This window comes from Polyodon spathula, chromosome 23, assembly GCF_017654505.1.
Source record: "Polyodon spathula isolate WHYD16114869_AA chromosome 23, ASM1765450v1, whole genome shotgun sequence".
NCBI lineage: Eukaryota > Metazoa > Chordata > Actinopteri > Acipenseriformes > Polyodontidae > Polyodon > Polyodon spathula.
In genome coordinates, this window is record NC_054556.1 from 19,991,076 (window position 1) to 20,012,037 (window position 20,962).

Below are 20,962 nucleotides of genomic sequence, written 5' to 3' on the forward strand. Positions count from 1 at the left end.
TGTCACTCATTTTGATTAACCATTTGGCTCCTGGATCTAGCTTTAGTCCTCTTACTTCCTTGCTAGATTTACACAACGGCAGTTAAGCTGAACACAGGTACCTCCCCCCTGGACATCTTGATTACCTGCTTACAAAGTGTAATAAATGACACACTTTATTTGAAATATATAAAGACAGAACAGACAATGAAAAAAAATGGTGTACCGCACTGACAACGCTTCCATTGAAGTGTATTAATGTGCAGTAGGTTGGCTTGATTTGTGCCACTAAGAACAAAAGGCTATGTTTTATACAGCCGGTCGGATACTGTTACTGATATCAAGCATTTAATAGGCAGCTGCCTCGCTATCAAACACAAGTTACCAACAAAGAGAACCGTTTCAAAAGGGATAACTCTTAGGTCTGAGTTAAAACACCTTGGCGACTTGTAATGTTGTAATAATGCTACCTGGGAAAACCTCTTTAAAAAATAAAATCTGTGGTAACCCGTACAGTAAATGTCCAGCATTTGAAAAGCATGATGCAAATTGACGGTAAAAAATAAACCATAACAAATCTATATAAGGGGCCTGTGCTCCTTATTGACAATGTTATGACAGGTTAGCACATGCTCCAGTCTCTCCCTTCTTTTGCTAGCTCAGAACATATTTTCAGTAATTTTTATGCATAGTTTCAGCTGCCATTTTACAAATTCAAGTACATTAATAAGTGTTTGACATATTTTTTTTTTCCTTTATTAAATACAATGAAACAGCATGGGATTGTGATATTGTCAGTTTATACGACAAGAGTGGGTATATCTAGCGTGGGATATATTTTTGTTATCTCACTTGTGTGGGATAACATGAGTGGGATAACATGCTTACCGGGACTGGTTTTGAATGCGCCTTTGTTTATATTCCAATCCAGTGCTGTGCTGTTGAAATTCAGGACAGAGCTGTGTGTTGGTAGTTCAAACAATACTGCCACCTATACACTATTGTTGTTTTAATATGAACTCCCGATTTCCTTGAGAACGAGTTTAGTCAAGAAGTTTAGTTACCTATCTGCCTGCGTCTGACTTATTCAAACAGCCTATATGTAGCCCTTTCATTAATATTGGTAATGGTAAGAAACAACACCGAACCATTGCATTATCATTGGGAAATCTCTTTTACAAAGCTGGCACTGTGTGAGAAGTAGTATTTGAGAGGCATCCATTGAACATCCCATTAAATTAGGAATTAATTAGATACATAGGGGAGAGCTACAGCTTTATGAATATGGTCTTCTGTAAGTCAGTAACGGCCTTTTTTAACCTCTGTTTCATTTGCCTCTGACATTTAATCAGGGAGATTAGAACTGAAGCTAGATGTTCTTTTATTGGTATGCCTTGTTTGCTTGACTGGACAGCGCCAATATGTGGTGTGGGATGACTGGCATAGGCTGATGATGTGCTCTACTCTGATACCACTCATGTGTGGTAGACTGCTGTTCTGCAGAAACTAACTATCAGGGCCTGTCAAGGTGTTTGCAAAGCCATGCTTTACTGATCAGCAAGGAGGTTGACACAGGTTTTCAAACCTTAGATCACAGGATGCTAAATACAAAAATGAAATCCTATGGTGAGGACATTTCTGAGGCTGAACTACTGGACTGTAGATGTTCATTAATGCTCATATGAAGTGCTGGAGCACAATCCTTTCTATTTGGGGAAGTCTGCATGTCTGAAGAGTAGAGGAAACGTGCTGTCTATTAGGGCCTGAGGGAGCAGTTCAGTCTCCATGCCTCCAGCCTGCCCTGGACTGGAAGTACTGCTCTTTCTGTTTAGGAGGGGAGGAGGTAGTTCAATCACCATAATCATCCAATCCTTGTAATGCGTACTGCTGATGGGGGTTTAACCAGTGGTGTAGTCAAGGGTATACGCAGGTAAATGCCATTTACACACTTTTTATTTTGGCAATATAGCGTTTACCCACTTCTCACGTAAGGTATACAGTGTTTACTCATTTCTACTGTCCTGTGATATACAAATCCTGGGTTAAAGACAAGATATTTTAATGGTGAGTGGCTGTGCTCTGTTGCTGTGGGTGAACTGACACCTGAGAGCTCTCAGTCAGAACTGTGGCATGTTCCTGTGTGACAGCGTGTTCCTGTGTGTGTGTGTGTGTGTGTGTGTGTGTGTGTGTGTGTGTGTGTGTGTGTGTGTGTGTGTGTGTGTGTGTGTGTTGGTTGTCTATGTTCAATTAATGTTCTGTTAGGCACACTGGACCTGCAGGGCGGTGCTAGTAGCCTTCAACCTATCCCACCGGACTGTTCACGTGAAGTGCACTTCAGGTCTGTGACTGTTCACAGAGGGGAAATAACTGTATGTGGTGGTTCTCGTTGGCTGGGTCAATAACAATGTATCTGTTCATGTTTATCTGTTCAAATCTATCTGTTCAACTCCACCAAACAGGCGTTTACCCACTTTTGTGTTTACCACTTCAGCATAGGTTTAACATGAGGTATTAAGAACAAGGCATTACATCATGTAATGCTGGAGTCGAACACTATTAATAGCAACTTGTATCAATTACATCAGGACTGTTTAACAGTTAGCTCTTAAATCATATATATGGCTCACTAAGCTTCACAATCTGGTTCTTTGATTGTAAAGCTGGGCAATCTGTGGTAGAGTTCTGCGCGGGCCTAAATTTAAAACCTGATTCGAACCTGACCCAACCAAACAAATCCAAACCTGAGACCTTTGAAATATTTACATACCCGACCTGACCCGACCACTTCCACATATATATTCCAAGCATACTCTATTGAAACTAAGTACCTTCAGCAGAGTATAAAATCTATAAAATAAAGAAATAATCACTGTAAATTAATCATATCTCTTTTACTTCCTTTCCTGATAATCCAACACTGCATGATTTGAAAGAAGACAACAACAGACTTCTTCAAAGCTTTGTTACCATAAACAGCCACACAGAAGATGCTCTTGCAAATTCGCATACTCATTTTGGACAAGCCTATATTGTATCAAACCGCTTAATTAATATTCAACAACAAATATTACACCACAGCTATGGCTTTTAAAACAGCTACAAGACGAATACATTGCCTTTCAGTGTGGTGCTGTAGAGTTTTTGCTGTCATATTACTGTAATGTTTTGCAAGGTTTGCATTGTACAAAGCCACATGGGCTTTTATTATCACTGAATATAACAATGTCGTAATTTTTCCAAACAGTGGATTTAGACTTACCCTTTCCAGCACCGGAACGCTCTTCAGCTACACATTCTCCTGTTGATAGGTTTTTTTTTTTTTATTCACATCAGCCTATATACAGTTGAACCCAGTTTATATCATGATTGCCATGCAGGCATACTTTGTGATATAAAGTGGGAGTGATATAAACCGAGTTTCACGTTTGCCTATGAGAGCACATTACAAATGAAAGAAAACAATGAATTAACGAATTAAAGACATTTAGTCGTTCTTTACATTTATACAAATGCAAATAGTTTACTATAGGACAAATATGTTTTGTGTCATTGACTGGAAGGAAACAGTCATTATGTAAAAAAGGCATGAATTGTCGACTAATAAGAGCTATCAGTGAGGCGTTGCACTTGGTGTTTTTTTGTGCATTGACTGACTATTTAAAAATGTGGTGACGTTGGTGTTTTGTAACTGAACTCTATCCCACGCAGCATTTGACAGACTGCACAAAATGTCAGTTTATCAGCTGAGATGATTATTGGTTGTTAGTTGTGTTGGAAATTAATTATATCCTGTGGTTACTTAGTAAAGCCCGGCAACACAGCATTTGACAGGCTGCACAAAATGAATAAGCAGGTTTGTGAGATGATATTAAGAGAGGTAATTTCTCTGATAACCAATGATGCATGGCCAGTAGGTTTTTCAAAAATAATGAAGGAGGAAGTGAGTTTTAGGAAGCACTTGCACACAGAGGAAGACAAAAACACTCACGTATAATTAAAAACGTCATTATCCACTCACCGGTAACACACTGACCCGACCCGATCCGAGCCAGAACTATACAAACTACAGTACATCCGACCTGACCCAAACTCAACACTTATTGTGGGTCCAGTAGCAAGGCTCTAATCTTGTGTTTGTAAGCTAGTCAACATGCAAAAACTTTTTTGTTTCTGCTTACGTGTTCTACCATTTAACACATAAAATAGTGCTGTGTGGGTAGTCTGGTTAAATAGGCCTTTTACATTTGTTATTTGTGGGACTCTTTTCAGAATCCGTGGTCCTCGGTATGGCTCTGTTGAGCTGCTCTGAATTGACCTGTTGTAGTGTAAACAAACTTATAAATTTAAACAATGTCAGGAAGCCATTGTGCGAAACATACATGCAAGGCATGGCTAAGTTGTTTTTTTAATAGTCCTATATTGAGGACAGGGTCTTGATTCATTAATATTATTACAGACTGATATTCACACTTTATTGCTCAAAACAACAAGCTTGTGAATCAAAAACAAGTCCAAACACTTTTTAAAAAGGTGACATCCTGTTTGAGAGCTGTGCACTAGCACTGTTCTTTCTAAGTTGACAGGACACTACAAAGGAAAGTTTACAAAGCTTAAAAAAGCCTGAGGTGCATTATTAGCGCACAGTATTTAAAGAAACGTACAGAATGTAATTAAGCATTTACAGTGTATGTCTGGAGTCTGCTTGATTTTTTTTACAGTACCTTGCACTGCTCATTACCCAAGAAGTGCCTCATTAAAAAAAACATTTGGACTGTACAGCCTGTCTTAACAACACCTTGTCATGCCGTTCTAAAGCACACTGCTATTAAGGACTGTTACTTATATTCTCATATAGCAAGATTTACATGTGGTAATACAGCAACATGTCTGTTTCAATAGCCTAACATTGATAAAGCCATTTTTCATAAAACAAATTGAAATGATAACAGTTGTATCAATCTTATTATTTTATTATTTTTATTTTATTTCTTAGCAGACACCCGTATCCAGGGTGACTTACAATTGTTACAAAATATCACAGTACAAAGTATCACATTGTAAAATGTCACATTGTAAAGTATCACATTACAGAATCAAAACCAGAACACACACATATAGATAACCGTACATTTGAACCCAGGCTAATCATCAGCCAATGGAGCAAGATAATGATCTTTGTATGTAGATGTCTAGCTGCCAAATCAACATTACAGTTTTGTCAAAACAGTAACCCAATAAAAAGCCTTTTATTTAGGGACTCGTAAGTAGTACAATTGTTTCTCGTTTGTTTTATAATTGTGTTTTTCTTCTTTCAGAAATGAATGTGCTAATACCAATTTGGAGTAAAAGGTTTGAGAAGCTGGCCCAATATGTTTGCAGTGTGCAGGCTGCCAAGGCTGTGTTTGATTTGCAGGGTTAATACAATTCAGCTCTGATTAGATTCCTCCAAGCTTGAGTTTTCCAAGCTTTCCTTACAGTTTGGATGTAATTGAGTACAGTGTTTGTTTTGTTTCTATTGTCTCTATATTGAACAAGTTTTGTAACACTGTATGCAGCTACTATATATAATATACCTCTTCCTGTGTGTCCTTCAGTGAACCAGTGGCCTTCTCCTAATGTTGGCGACGTGAACGCAACGTGGCGTTTTGCATCTTAAACACAGTATAAATCCAGGAGATGAAAATGTCACAAAGCAGGTTAGTTGTGTGAAGAGGTTTTGATTGCTGCTTGCGTGTAATTGATCGCTTCAAGGAGGAAATCTAGAAATGTCATAACAATCCTGGTTAGTCTGATACCCTTGCCGGGCAATCAATGGGAAGCAACAAGATATTGATTTGTTCTCCTGAGAGCTGTAGCTTGAGACAAGTACTGTAAGCAGAGCAGAGTGGCACATGTCAAACACTGGCAGTCCGGGGTTCAGCCATTTCTAAAGGTGGAGTGTAATACAGTGCTCCTTCCTCCCCCCCTCTTATTTTATCATAGAGAACTGTTAACCAAGGCTGTAAAATCAATTTACTTGTGTTAGCCACATTATCGCTGTCCCTGATAGCAGTGTGCTGAAGCTCTTATTGTTCTTTTGCAAAAGAAAGTCTAAGTTTGATCACTTCCAGTGTTTAGGGGTACATTTGCATGCTTGTGACCAAAGGTCCTCACTATTGTGTAGTCTGGGTATTACAAAGCTATGTAGTGCTTCTTGAAAAAAATATCATCTCATCCCAGTTCATGTTAAAGGAAGAAAAGCAAACAACAAAAAAAATTATTGATCACAATTGTTAGAACAGTAATAATGTTGCCGGTGCCAATAAGAGGTTTGATTTTAAGGCGCTGAGGGATAATTCATTAGCCTGTCCCCTACTGGAGTAGTGTGTTCCAGTCAGGTCACAAGTGAAATAAGTTTGTTGTTCTCACTGTAGCTTGGTCCCCAGTGTATATTAGTTCACACATCACCACTGTCTCAGTCTCTGCTTGAGAGAGTGCACTGGTCAGGAGGTAACGTTCTAATGCCTCCTACTGGCACTCTGCCTGACTGTAGCCAGCGCTATTGTCCCTGCTCTTTCAGGAGCAAAAGAAAAAGACACACGCTCTACTAGCAATGATTCATAGTAGCACAGAAACTAATCTGTTTTAATGATCCCAGCCAACCTGAAATTATTCCCCCTCGACCTGTAACCACCATGTTTTATATTTATTTGAATGTTTATGAGAGGGTAAATAAATCATTCTTGTGCAAAATCATTTTCTGTTGTTTAGAGGTACATTGGTATGTTCTTCTGATGAATAGGAGCACACAACGATTACTGAGCTTAAAATCTTTAAATAATATGGTTAAAACGTTGGTTAAACTTTTTTAACAGGCTTATATCTGAATACCATCTCTACTAAGAGCATAGACTCATAGTATTGTATTAGTACATGTTTTCACTATATTCTATCTTAAGTCAAATCGGATTTTTGTTGTAGGCCACTGACACTGTCTTTTCCAGCCAGAGTTAAGGGACCAGATAATTAGCATTGATCACCATGACACTTCTGTCTAGTCAAGGATTTAGATTGTCTAGACCTTTTTTTGTCAGGCCCACCCTAACATCCTTTCCAATAGAAAACCACAAAGCTGCTGATTGTGTGAATAGGCTTGCTTTGAACAGGTGGCCTGCAAGCTGTATCGTTCAAACACGTACAACAGTTGCACGTCTCTTCTGTTTAGCCCATATTAAAATATTTTTTCTACAGTTTCTAGAATAGCAAAAACACCAGACATGTATAGCTGTACTGCTATAAATTGTAGGTGCATGTCTGTTTGGTTCACATTGTAGCAAAGGTTGGGGGGGGGGGGGGTTGCCGTTCCTACAACTAAAACTTAATTTGGGTAATGTAAATTAACAGGACTGTCAACAGTGCCTGCTTTCTGATAAAAACAAAGCCATGCATAAATAGACAGTGGAATTATGTGTTAGTTTAGCATTTTAGAAGTTAACATGATTGTTTTGCAGGGAATGGAAACTTCACCACCCCAGACTGTCTATAAAAACACTTTTAAAATACATTGTATCTGTATACATGGTTTCTTTGAAATTATATTTGGTACAGGGGCAGATACAATGTCCTTCTCAAATCTGAATCACTTGCCACTGCAGGGGCCTTTTCATATACTGTCTCATATATCCAGGGTTGATCTTTTTAAGATTAAACAATAAAAACAGGACTGGTAGGATTCTGTGTAGAATAAATGTGCTATCTGTTGTAAGAGATTAATGTTCTAAACATTTCAAGTGAATCATGTACGATAGACACCTCCAGTTTTTGGACCGTTGTGTATCTCTATGTAAAGATATCAATTTGTAGCGACTGCGATTGGAGGTTTTGTTAGATTTTGTGACATGCAAATTCTGTATTTTGAAGTTCCAGGCAACTTTGTTTATCTCTGTTTATAGATTATAGATAGAACAATATTTTAAAATGTATATTATATTGAATTAAATTTAAAAAAAAAAAAATTTCCCCAGGTTTTACGTATCTGTAAATTATTTTTATGAGGTCTACATCATGGCTGTTTATTCTGTATGAGTTTATCTCAATGGATGTTTTTTGTATTTTTGTTTTTTTTCAGTAACATTTTATTGTAAATATCTATGATTAGTAATTTAAGCACGAATCAAACATGGACAAGCAATGTAATCTACACCAAAAAATTATCAGAGCTAACAAGTGAATCAATGACTTTTGGCCCATGTATAAACCCTAACCATGTGACTTATAGATTTATATGCAAAAACTGAAAGTAGTTTGCTTATAAGCTAGCATTAATATGTTGATAATTGATAATGCTAATTACCTAATTAACCATTTTACCAGTAATCTGATTAACTATTCATCCAAACTAAGTAACTGATGTTTAATAAATGACTAATAGTGCATATTTATCACCTGGCTATAAACACATCTGTTCTTCCTGATTCTAGAAAAACAAAACAAAACAAAACAAAACAAAAAAAAACACATGGGAATAGTAGAGTTGAAAAGTCACATTGTCACATGATTTAAATTGCAGTGAGGATGTTAGCGTTTGGTGACAGCTTTTAGAATGTTTAGCTGAAGTTCGAAGCCAGGACTGCAGATTTCACAGGTACTGTGTTAATATCATTCAGTGGTCAGTGAACAAAAAGGATATATCAGTAATAATCAGAAAACAAAAATATGATAATAATAAATAATTCTAAAATATATTTGAGTTACGCAATCCTTTTTACAAATTGTTTTATGAACATTTCATATCCCAGTTTTTCCTATTGTGATACATTGGTTTAGGATAATTTGGTTCCAAATAAGCGTGAAAGAAAGCAACTGGACACTTTGAGAATTAAACTTATCACTTCTTACCTTTAATACAAGACCTAACTGTGTACACATGTGCCAAAGCGAACCAAACCTAGACAATTGATTATTGTTTAACATTGGCCTGAAAATAATAGGTAGGTCGGTTGGTTCACTTTGTCATTTGTGTGGTTTCAGTTCTTAATTTGAAATGTATGGTCAAATGTAAAAAAATGCATCAGTTTATAAAACTGTTATGCATTTCTGGCTTGTAGGAATCCAATTGCCATTCAGTCTCATCTTTTTGGCTTACAGTGTGTCTAAAATGTCTGCATGCACAGTTATATAATTACACAGTCTGTGATTTATAAAGTAATCATAATTATCAATCATGCTTTTGTCTAATGCACACCAGCATGCCTCCTCTTCTCAAGGCTACAGGTGCAGTACTAGCTACTTGCAGAGGCAATGTTTTATCAGAATGTCTGTGATCTTGAGCCATTATCCACCTGTGCTAGTTCTCAAGTATAAAAGTGTTTATTTTACAAATGCTGTCCTAATTACTAAACGGGGAGCTGTCGTTTAGCAATGTAGCTGAGCGTAATCGTGTTTTATTGAGTCCCTAGTTTGAATTCTGAGACACATTGCTGAGCCCGGTTCACATCAGGATGTTGATTCAGTATAAAAGTTACCAAGAGGAAGTGCAATTGAAGAGTTTGAAACACTCGTCCTGTTGCTATCCTGCACGGATCATGTCTGTAGTTTGTTGAATTTTCATAACTCTTTTCCAAACTTTTATCAGATATTCCTCCTGCAACAGTGCTGCTGGTGGTTGAAATGGGCAATATCGCGGAAACAGGAAACAATCAAAGTTGGCAGACACTGCACAGGCTCTTCATTGCAGAGCAGTTATGCTCTTTGAACAGTTCAAGTATTTAGGAATGTGGGTTGATCTCTGCCTGTGGCTTGTTGCTTGACTTAAATACATTATTAAAAATAAATAAATAAATAAATAAATAGCAACCTGGAAGGCAAAATGCATGAAACTGAACAGGTAACTTTAAATGTCAATGCTGTAAGCAAGACTGCTTCCAAAGTCCAAAATATCTTCTATAATTCGAGTTGTTCATTTTGTGTTAATGGTTAGTTCTTTTATTTTCTTTAGTAACCTAATAAAACTAATGTAAACATTTAAGATTAAAAATTACATATATAATATATCATTATATAATATATATATATTATATATATATATATATATATATATAATATATATATTATATATATATTAATATATAGTGATGACATGTGTACATATTGACAGACCCCTTGGCATTTGCTATACAGTGAGCTTGACTTTTAGGTTGCTATGCATTAAATAACCATTAAAAAATGCATTAAAAAAATGTAATTGTTGAATTGTTAGCAAGGTAGCTTTTAACAGTTAAACAAAAAATTGCACCATAAAATAAAGTTGGTCTGTTTTATAATTAGTATTTCATGTACATTTACTTTTAAAACGTGCATTAAGTGTAGGTGTTGAGTAGGCTGACTTAATAAAAAAAAAAAAAAATCCAGCTTCTTGTTATGCGTTTGATACCTAAAGAAACTCAGTACTAACAAAAGACACTGGGCTTAATTCTCAAGGCTATTTACTCCAAATCGCCATTAGCACAGATATATATATATATATATATATATCTATATATATATATATATCTATATATATATATATATATATTATATATATATATATTTAAAAAAAAATAATTAACATTTCCAAAACAAATAATAAAACAGTTTGAAAGCAATCCAAAGCCCTCAATTTAAAAACTCTCATGCCCGATCTTCAGAGCCGAGTAAGTTGTGTATTCGGGTTGGTAACTTTCTTGGGTGTGTTTCTAATATCTGAACAAATGGTGTTAATGACAATTGGGAGTACATGGCTTTGAGAATCCGGCTCATTGGCTCATTACCAACACATCTGTGTAATTGAATTACCACTGTAGGTGCTGTTTTCGTACTGCACTGCATTCTTTGCTAATAATAACAGGACTGTCACAGAAGACGATCAAATTATAATTCCTCAATAGAAGAGAATCCAGGCAGAATCCAGAAGTATCGAATGTGGGTTAAAGTAGACCTTACAGCTGTCAGGGATGTGCCAGTTTATTTTTAACACGCATCACCAAGTGCATCCCACCTCAACACTGCTCTGAAAACATGCACAGCTGTACAAAACACATTTGAATTACATACCTATCTGAATGTATTATTTCAAAATATGTCTTTTGTGCAACAAGGTTGTCCTAGCAAGCACTAGCTCTCGTGTGTACAGTAGTTTCATAATACATAAAGCAACGTTTTCTGTGGTTGTTTTAAATGGGCCAGATCCCTGCCTCTGATTCCATTAGCTGTCTGTAGTGCTTCTATCAAGTGGTTTGCTTTCAAAGACACTTGTTAAATACTGATTTTTAAAAAAATAAAAAATCTTGTTTTGAAGCATCTGAGACCAATACAGAGCATTTTTGGATTGGATGGTGTACTGTATGTTTTTGTTGTTTTTTTATTTTTATTTTATATTAGTCTTGTGTTATTTATGATATAGATATCTGTAAATGAACTGACAGATTATTATAAATGAAATGGTCCTGATTCTGTTATTTATTTTTTTCAGATTGTTGGTAGGTAAGCAGATTTACATGCATGCCATTTTAAAACAGTGCAGCGTCAGGACCTTGCAGTATTGCGGTGGCGTTACTTTGTGCAGCTGCTGATGTGGTTCTAATTCATTACTCTATGAGGATTCATCATCCTGTACATTTACATGCAATGTATACTGCATACTGCATGATTTATTTTCCACAAGGGGGGCACGACGTCACAATCACTAGCCAGCGGCCTTTCATCTGTTTCTATTTCTATGGATGGAATCCCATTTTAAATACCATGAAACAGGATGCATGCACCACTGACTGCTTTTGTGGTAACGCCTGCCAGTTTTACCTTAAATAAATGACTTAATTCAAACATAATAAGTAATTATGTGTGGGTTAGGGGTTCCCATCAGGAGGCATAGCGGTCAATTTTGATTCTCTAAATAGCATGAGGTTTTAATACTGTGTGATGGGATACACCGCCCTTGTGTGTATTTTGTATTGTCTATTATGTATGTATTGGTGCAGGGGGTGTAGTGTTATTAGTGTTTAAGATGTATGTTTGGTGTGCATGGGTGTTTTAGGTAGGCAAGAGTAATTACCTTCCCTGCCAAATCACTTCACATGCAGAATGTGCCTTAGCCTGATTGATTAACACGCAATCGTGTTCAGGCACAGCTGTATCAAAGAGCGGATCAACCGCTGAGCAGGTGGTTGAGGGTACGGAGAGGAGGTACGTGAAAGACACAAGTAAGATTGATAAGAATATAACTAAGCAATTGCTACACGTGCTGGAGTTAGACCAGCACCATACTTGTTTTGGTTCATTGCTTTGATTATTGTCTGTTTATTTTGGCCATCGTGCCATTTGTTTTACAATGTTTGTTTTGTCTGTTTGAAAGTTTTATTTGTTTCTATAATAATCGCGTGCAGCAGCGCATCATACCTCGCAATACTGCCACCCTAAAAGCATAGTTTTTGCTGACTTTATTCCATTGTATCTTGGAGGGAAACACAGAAGTATTAATGCAGAGTGGCGGTGTTAAGATCCGTCACGATTTACATGATTTGTCTTTTTCTACCTACTGTCTATGTGCTTAAGCATGAGATGCATCCATTCTGTGCTATCACTCAGAAGTCTGATTTGCTGTAAACATCTAGACAAAAGAAAAACCTTTGACTTGGTATTCATTTTATTGCCTCCTGAGGGACATGCTGAAGCTATCCAAGATGTTTACATGTAGGCGTACTAAGCACACTAGTTTATTGTTCAAGTGCCAGAATACCTTTTTACATATTGTATTTGACTATGTTTCTTTCCTAATAGGGTGTTGGAAATCTGAGATTATATATATATATATATATATATATATATATATATATATATATATATATATATATATAAATTACAAAATCACCTTTTGGAGAATAAAAATATGACTTTTTATTTTTTCTTAAAACTATAACAGAACTTGCAATGTCATATTTAGACTCCTAGTGCTCCAAGAAGTGGCAGGGTTCCTGTTTGATGGGTGTACAGGATTGTATCCCAGGCAGCTATGAGGTAGTATCAGCAGCATAGTTTCATGTAGGACAGGAAGCTTGTGGGGCTACAGCTAAAACCACCTTTGAGGAACGCTAACAAGATTTTCTTTTCCGGTAAAGTACACCAAAGGCTTAACTGTGAAAAATGTAGTTCACAAACAGACACAAAAGGATTGTAGTTTAGTGTACAATTAAACATGATTGAAGGACATTGTTAACCATGAATAAGATATTGATGTCCTCTGACATCACCTAAACCCAGCATGCAACATTGAAAGCATCTTAATAAGATACACAAAGAGCCAGTAGGTTTAAGCTGTAGTCTTTTACTCCATATATTAGAATATATTACTTTTCGTCATTCTTTTTCTGTATTTTTGTATTAGAACTGGCAGTGTTTGTAATGGTAGTGCTCATGAAAGGTACACCAGATAAATGTTTCTATGAGAAGTCTCGACCCTGATCTAGCACCCCATGCCATTTGGTCAAGCTCCACTTTCAGTTGTGTCATATTGTGTGTTGTTTTGAACATAGTAGATATAAATGCCTTTAAAAATATATGACAACCAATATGGAACTGTAAATGTAAGCTGTAAACCACTGAGAGTTTTTCAATTGCGGGCTGTGTTGTTGGAATTTTTAAAACCCTGATTCAGTGAGTACAAAACAGGACTCTAATCGACACTTGCTGGCTAATAGTACAATTGAATAATTTAATTGTAATTTTGGGCTTGTTCATTTTGAAGGATTTATAGGTGAAGATTTTAACTGTGATAGAAATCCATACATCTTGACTGAAGTGCTGACTGATAGTCAGTGGTACTTTACTAATTGAATGTCAAAATGTACTGCTTACTATGAAACAAGTGAATATGTTCATAGTTCAGTCATAATTCGGGTCTTTGGCCCTGGGATTTCAATAAGAGAAATATTTTCTTAGAGTGTTTGCATGAAGCTAAGTGAATTGGAGTTTTATAAATTTACCAGGATAATAATTATTAATGAATCCAGCCCTTTAAGATGTTGTTAGTTACACCACCATGTATGATGTATAAAAAAAATAATAATAATTACATTAAGTAGACCATGATAAGGGTCTAATCTGGTTCTGTTAAACAATCTGTCAAATGAATATGATTTCCTGCGGTAACCTGTTTATATTTCAGAATTTAAAACCAATCAGTAACCATCGCATCTTCTCTCTTCCAGTGTACATGCCTGATTATGAGCTCAGTGTTGTGGAATCGGCTGAAGTAGATGAAGGGGAGAATGATGGCTCACCAGAAGAGGAGTGCCACGACAGCAACAAAGCCAGTTCTGAGGACCAGGAAGACAAGGAAGCCGATAATAAAAGCAGCTACAGCTACCTGAACTCTCCAGCCAGTGCTCTGTCCAATCAGGAAGCAGAGTTAGAATCGCGCCTCAGTGACAACAGCGACAGACTAGTCGACTTCAAAAGCACCTTTTCCTCTGAAGACCACAATAATAAGGATGAAAACGGTGACTCTAAACTAAAGGACAATATGCAAAACAGTCTGGAAAAAATGAGAGCCGCCTACGCCAACTTCCTGTCAGACTCTTATTGGACAGGTCTCGGGTTAGATCTTAAGGCGACCAATAACCTGGGCAGGGCCAGCTGCGACAGCACCAATGGAAGCAGCAAGAGTGAGTTTGATTGGCACCAAGACGCCTTGTCAAAAACCCTGCAACAGACTCAGTCTCCCAAACCTGTTTCTAAGCCAAACCTTTTTAGTTCCGTCCACTTGTATAGACAAAACAGCAAACCCTGTGGGAGCGTGTTTACAGGGGCTAGCCGCTTCAGGTGCAAGGAATGCAGCGCAGCGTATGACACCTTGGTGGAGCTTACAGTGCACATGAATAAGAGCGGACATTACCAAGACAACAACCATGACAGACATAAGAATGCCTCGACGTCCTACTCAAAGACGAGGAAACGAAACTTGCAGGACATGGAAGGAAAGGAGGATGCCATGAAGGTCCTCAAGTGCATGTTCTGTGGTCATTCCTTTGAGTCCCTTCAAGATTTAAGCGTGCACATGATCAAAACTAAACATTACCAGAAAGTGCCTTTGAAAGAACCCATTCCGGTTCTTGCATCAAAAATAGTCCCTCCAGCCAAGAAGCGTGCTTATGAAGCCAACAGGCCTTGCTCTCCGGATTCTACAACAGGGATTTCAGGGTATATCGATTCACAGAAAACATCTGGCTTCAATGGCTTGCATAACAACCGCTATGGTTACCAGAATGGAGCGAGCTACACCTGGCAGTTTGAGACCTGCAAGTCTCAGATCCTGAAGTGTATGGAGTGTGGAAGTTCTCACGACACTCTTCAGCAGCTGACGACTCACATGATGGTTACGGGTCACTTTATCAAGGTTACAAGTTCAGCGTCAAAGAAGGGGAAACAGTTAGCTCTTGACCCTTTAGCTATAGAAAAGATGCAATCTTTAGCTGAGCCACCCTCCAGTGAAACTCAACCACCTATGGACGTGAGCCAAGAAACTCCAAATATCGCAGAATTGGCAGAACCGGACATAAAGAAAGAAAGAGCAGATAAGCCAGGCGGAAATGTATCAGGAGAGACGGACTCAAAAAATAGTAAGCACAAAGATGATGATGAAAAACCAGGAGATGCTACTTTTAAGTATCCTTACCTGCGTGAGGAAGACCTAGAGCATGGCTCAGGAGGAGGAGGTGATATCTTAAAGTCTTTGGCCAACACAGTAGCATCAGCTATCAATAAGGCTCAAACTGGGACACCCAGCTGGAGCGCATACCCCAGCATTCATGCTGCATATCAGCTCTCGGGGGTGATCAGAAATTCCACACACCCAGCTTCTCAACCTCTTCAAGTGAAGCAGAACTTCAACAGGTTGAGGGCAATTGCCCCAAAGGGGAAGTTTTTTCAGACAACCAAGGGAAATGATTCTCATTCTGCTCCGTCGAACAATGCACACATCAAAAAGGAACAGAATAATGCGACTGAGGGAAAGGACATTCAAAATACTGAGCTAGGTAGGACTGATGACAACGACATCCAACAGGATTCTCCTGTTGCTTCAAAAACAGAACCACCTTATGGGAGAGAAAGCAGTGAAATTAAAGAAAGCTTCAAACCCGACCTCTTGGAGAATGACAAGAAGACGTCAACCCCTCCTGCCAGTAATGGCTGCAGTAATCCCTGTGCTCTCGTAAATGACTCCTCAGAGGTTCTCAGTGTCAACCCCCTAAGTGCTCTGCAGTCGGTTTTGAACAATCACTTAGGGAAAGCCAGCAAGCCCTCCAGTGCCAGATCAGACTCTACAACAGCCATGCTTTCCAAACTGAACAGGAGCTTGGTGGAGAAACCAGCCTTGGCACCTGTCCCGCCTAGATCCAGCCGTCTCACCAACTGCTTTCTGTATGAAAACAATGACCAACCGATTGATCTGACTAAATCGAAAAGCAACAAAGCAATGGCATCCTCTTGTGCACAGTCTTGCACTCCAGTGCAGAAAAAGCATGCTCTGTCTGACATTGCTGATATGGTCAAGGTTCTTCCAAAAGCCACAACACCAAAGCCATCATTGCCTTCAAGGATGCCTTCAGTGAAACTTGAAATGGATGTCAGACGCTTTGAGGATGTCTCGGCAGAACTCTATTCTGTCCACAAGAGAAAGGGTAGGCAGTCGAACTGGAATCCACAGCACCTTCTTATCCTGCAGGCCCAGTTTGTTTCGAGCCTCTTTCAGACCTCCGAAGGCAAGTACTTGCTGTCAGACCTAGGCCCTCAGGAACGGATGCATATTTCCAAATTTACTGGACTGTCCATGACCACTATTAGCCACTGGTTGGCTAATGTCAAATATCAGTTGAGGAAAACAGGAGGGACCAAATTCTTGAAGAATATGGACACTGGCCATCCTATCTTCTACTGTAATGACTGTGCTTCCCAGTTTAGGTCCACCTCAGCATTTATCAGCCACTTGGAGTCCCATCTGGGCTTTGAGTTGAAGGACATGGATAATCTGCCCGTAGAGCAGCAGACAAAAGTGGGACCAGAACTTTCCAAGGCCTTAGGAGTTAAGCCAACTGAAGCCGCAGCTGTGGAAGAGGAGATGGACACTAAGTTTAAATGCAAACTGTGCAGTCGGACATTTGCCAGCAACCATGCAGTAAAACTTCATTTAAGTAAAACGCACAGTAAATCACCAGAGAACCATTCACAGTTTGTTGATGTGGATAGGGAATAGTGTTGTCAGTAAGTAGAAGATTCTATTATAAACATTTCTACTGCCTGTTATATATATATATATATATATATATATATATATATATATATATATATATATATATATATATTGTAATTATTATTATTGCTTTACTTTTGTCAACATTTCTTAACATGTTTCAAGTGGCAGTTTAAACTACTTATAATCACATGAGTAACATATTTTGTAAGAAGGATCAGGATGTCAACAGTTTCTTGTTTTAAATAAAGATTAATATGTATCCACTGAATGGGTTACCACAAATAAAACCTGATCAAGTCTGGGTGTTTCTGGGTCACAGTATCCAATTATTTTCCTCTGTTATAACCTCTCTCCAGTGATGAAATGTATTACTGCTTGAAGCATAAAGTGCTGATGTTAGCATGCGATAACATTGGCGTCTACTATTTATTTGTATGATATGCCAATAGTTTTTTTTTCTTTTTAAAATGATAAATGCATCTATTGTAATTTAATTCATAAAACCAACATCTGCATAAAAAAAAACAAAAACAACAAAAAAAAAACAACATGTTCTAACTGGTAGAAAGCCCTACTTGCTGGCACATTTAGAGTATACTGAAATGTATATTGCTGTGTAAAAATGTTGTGTTTTGCAAAAATAAAATAAAAAAGCACTTTACTAAATGTTTCATGACCAGTTTAGATTTAGATGCTGTACACTAGACTGACTGGGAATGACAAGATCTTTGATTAATGTAAATGCTGCAGTATGGAAATAGTCAATGTTTCATGTTAAGTGAACATGCTGAAACGAATGAGATCTACACCTTTTGTACTGGTACAAATAAAGCGTGTAGCTTCTTACAATGTGCTCTTATTCCAAGCATGTTTTAATTGCAGTAATTAGATTGGGTTCAGTAGCGCCTCTTTTGTTTTTTGTGTTGTCTGCTACAGCAGTAAGGAGGACACTTTTTTTTTTGATCTTGCAAAAAGGAAAGAAACACTGCAAAGAAAGCCTATGATAACATGGAGAAAGAGCCTAGTGTCATCTTTCATTGGTTCGTTTTTAGACTTTTTGCACTGTTCATTAAACTATACTGAACAAAAATATAAACACAACATGTAGTGTTGGTCCCATGTTTCATGAGCTGAAATAAATGATCCCAGAAATTTTCTGTACGCACAAAAAGCTTATTTCTCTCAAATTTTGTGCACAAATTTGTTTACATCCCTGTTAGTGAGCATTTATCCTTTGCCAAGATAATCCATCTACCTGACAGGTGTGGCATATCAAGAAGCTGATTAAACAGCATGATCATTACACAGGTGCACCATGTGCTGGGGACAATAAAAGGCCACTCTAAAATGTGCAGTTTTGTCACACAACACAATGCCACAGATGTCTCAAGTTTTTGTGTGGAATTGGCAAGCTGACTGCAGGAATGTCCACCAGAGCTGTTGCCAGAGAATTGAATGTTCATTTCTCTGTCATTAGCCGCCTCCAACGTCGTTTTAGAGAATTTGGCAGTACGTCCAACCGGCCTCACAACCGCAGACCACAAGTAACCACGCCAGCCCAGGACCTCCACATCCGGCTTCTTCACCTGCAGGATAGTCTGAGACCAGCCACTCGGAAAAACATAAGCATGAGTCAAAATCTTTCTTTCTGAGTGCAGTTGTACTCCATATGGTTTAATGTAGTGGTGTATATTAATTGAGGTTTATTAACATTGCTAAGGATATCTAGTGACAGTGCAGAATGTTAGTATTGACACGGTGCAAGCAATGGGAAGTGCTGTTGAAGGCCATATCACATTGGTAATTAACTATGGGTTTCACATCACCTCATGGTGTAACACTGAATGAATGAGCTCAGCTGCTCATACCTGATAAACCTTGCAAAATGCACACTTGGGCTTCAACAGCACCCCATGGACATTTTCTTTTTATTGCATCATTGTATTCCCTACAGCTTGTGACGTGCCAACTAGTACTTTACCTTGGCTAGATAAACCACAGCACGTCTGGATATACCCCAGGTCTAACAACTTTATGTCATCCTTTTACAGGTATATATTTTTATGTATTTTAAAACCTTTTAAATCTCATGTTTAAAATAATTATTTAATAAAAATCATTAAAAGAAAACTATTTAAAAGGGTTTCCGTGATACCTACAGAGCCTACAGTTGTGGAAACTGAAGTGAACACACAATAGCAATTTGAATGATTCTGAGACACTGCAGTGTTAAAGCCTAATCCTGTTCTTAATTTGTAAGGGCATGTTCAATACCTCAGGTCACCTGTCTCTTGCATTCTTTGCACTGAAAGCCTGCATTGCTGAAGCCAGGAACAGAATGTTTAAGATGCTTATAGGTAGCTCCTGTAACACTTACAAGGCTACCATAATTCATGTTAAAAAATAAATAAATAAAGAAAGAAAATATTTAAAAAGCCAAGAATACAGGAGGAAGTCTGATTGTAAACAGTAAAATACCTAAGCCTTGCCTTTTGTTTTTGTTTTACTTTGCATACAGGCTACTTTGACTGCCTGAAGTCACTAGATGAAATAAGATTAATAACTCAGCTCAAATGAAGCTCGTTACATTTGCCTGTTGGCATTTATGTTACCAGTAAGATACGGAATTGTATGTTGTTAATTGTATTTGTGTATTTGTGCACAGCTGTGTATATACAGTACTACTGAGAGGTTTTAATGGGAACATAACTTATAACATTCACCAAAGAGTGCAAAAGGTAAATCAATAAAGCAGTCAGCCCACAATGGTAACAGTACGTTATAAGGTAAGAACCTTGTTAAATATGTAAAAACCATTTGTTATACAGTATGGGGTACAACACCTTTCACAGAGGCAATGCGGTGCCAATTTGTTTGCAGAAGTGTGTGATACAACTAGATAATGAGAACCACAGAAAAACGTGTAGGGCTTTTTTTCCCCTTCTTTTCCTGAAGCCATTAAAAAGTAATTGCCTTCTAAATTCATAAACATTTAATGCTATTTCATCTTTTTTTTTTTCTGCAATCAAATCCTCAATTACCACTACCCATCACATCTCTGTTTTATAACAGGCAACTGACATTTGATGGTAAATGGATAAAAAAAAGCAGAGTAGCACCATGGAGATTTAAATGTTCTGACACGGACGTGCCCTCTATTGTTGAAAATGAGCAGGCAATCATGATTGTTCATCAGATGGCTCCTAATGCAGTTAAGGTATTCAGCTATAATTTCTCCTTGCATTTATAATTACTGTCATAGACCGCACACCTCAGTGAGCAGATTAAAGCTATAAATTATTGAGGCCTTGCCTTAGCTGGGGAACTTGATTTGTCTGGCAAGCAGCAATTCTTTTCTTTTAAGGTATCAGACATTTTAAAATAAAAAGAAAAGCAAGGAAGAAACAATGCTTATCATATTATATATATATGTATGTGTGTGTGTGTGTGTGTGTGTGTGTGTGTGTGTAGGTTAGTGTACACGTGAAAACATGCAGTGAATATTTTAGTGCATGTCGTATATGAGCAGATAGTATTTTGATTACAGCAGCATTTTTATAATATTGCAAACATATTAATTGGTCAGCCGGGGGTCCTAACCAATGGCGTCTCTGTTGTTCACATGTATTGAACACAGCTGCTCTGGGTTTTACTGGCTGGTAAGAGAAGGTTTGGGCTGGTCTTACCATATCATCGGTGTACACCAGTCAGCCTGGG

The 20,962-nt window shown here is 37.7% G+C and overlaps 1 protein-coding gene across 2 annotated transcripts in view; it reads left to right on the forward strand.

Annotated features, from left to right (window-relative positions):
• The window catches only part of LOC121298010 (teashirt homolog 2-like), a 50,106-nt gene extending 32,805 nt beyond the window's left edge, over positions 1 to 17,301 (forward strand). The window contains exons 1-2 of one of the 2 annotated variants that reach the window (XM_041224695.1): positions 5,594 to 5,675; positions 14,202 to 17,301. In XM_041224695.1, the coding sequence (XP_041080629.1) occupies positions 14,207 to 17,245 (3,039 nt within the window). In that variant the 5' untranslated portion in view covers positions 5,594 to 5,675; positions 14,202 to 14,206 and the 3' untranslated portion in view covers positions 17,246 to 17,301. Of the gene's footprint in view, positions 1 to 5,593; positions 5,676 to 14,201 lie in introns of those variants that run through there. The other variant, XM_041224694.1, reaches the window with a different exon arrangement.
• Positions 17,302 to 20,962: the final 3,661 nt, after the last annotated feature.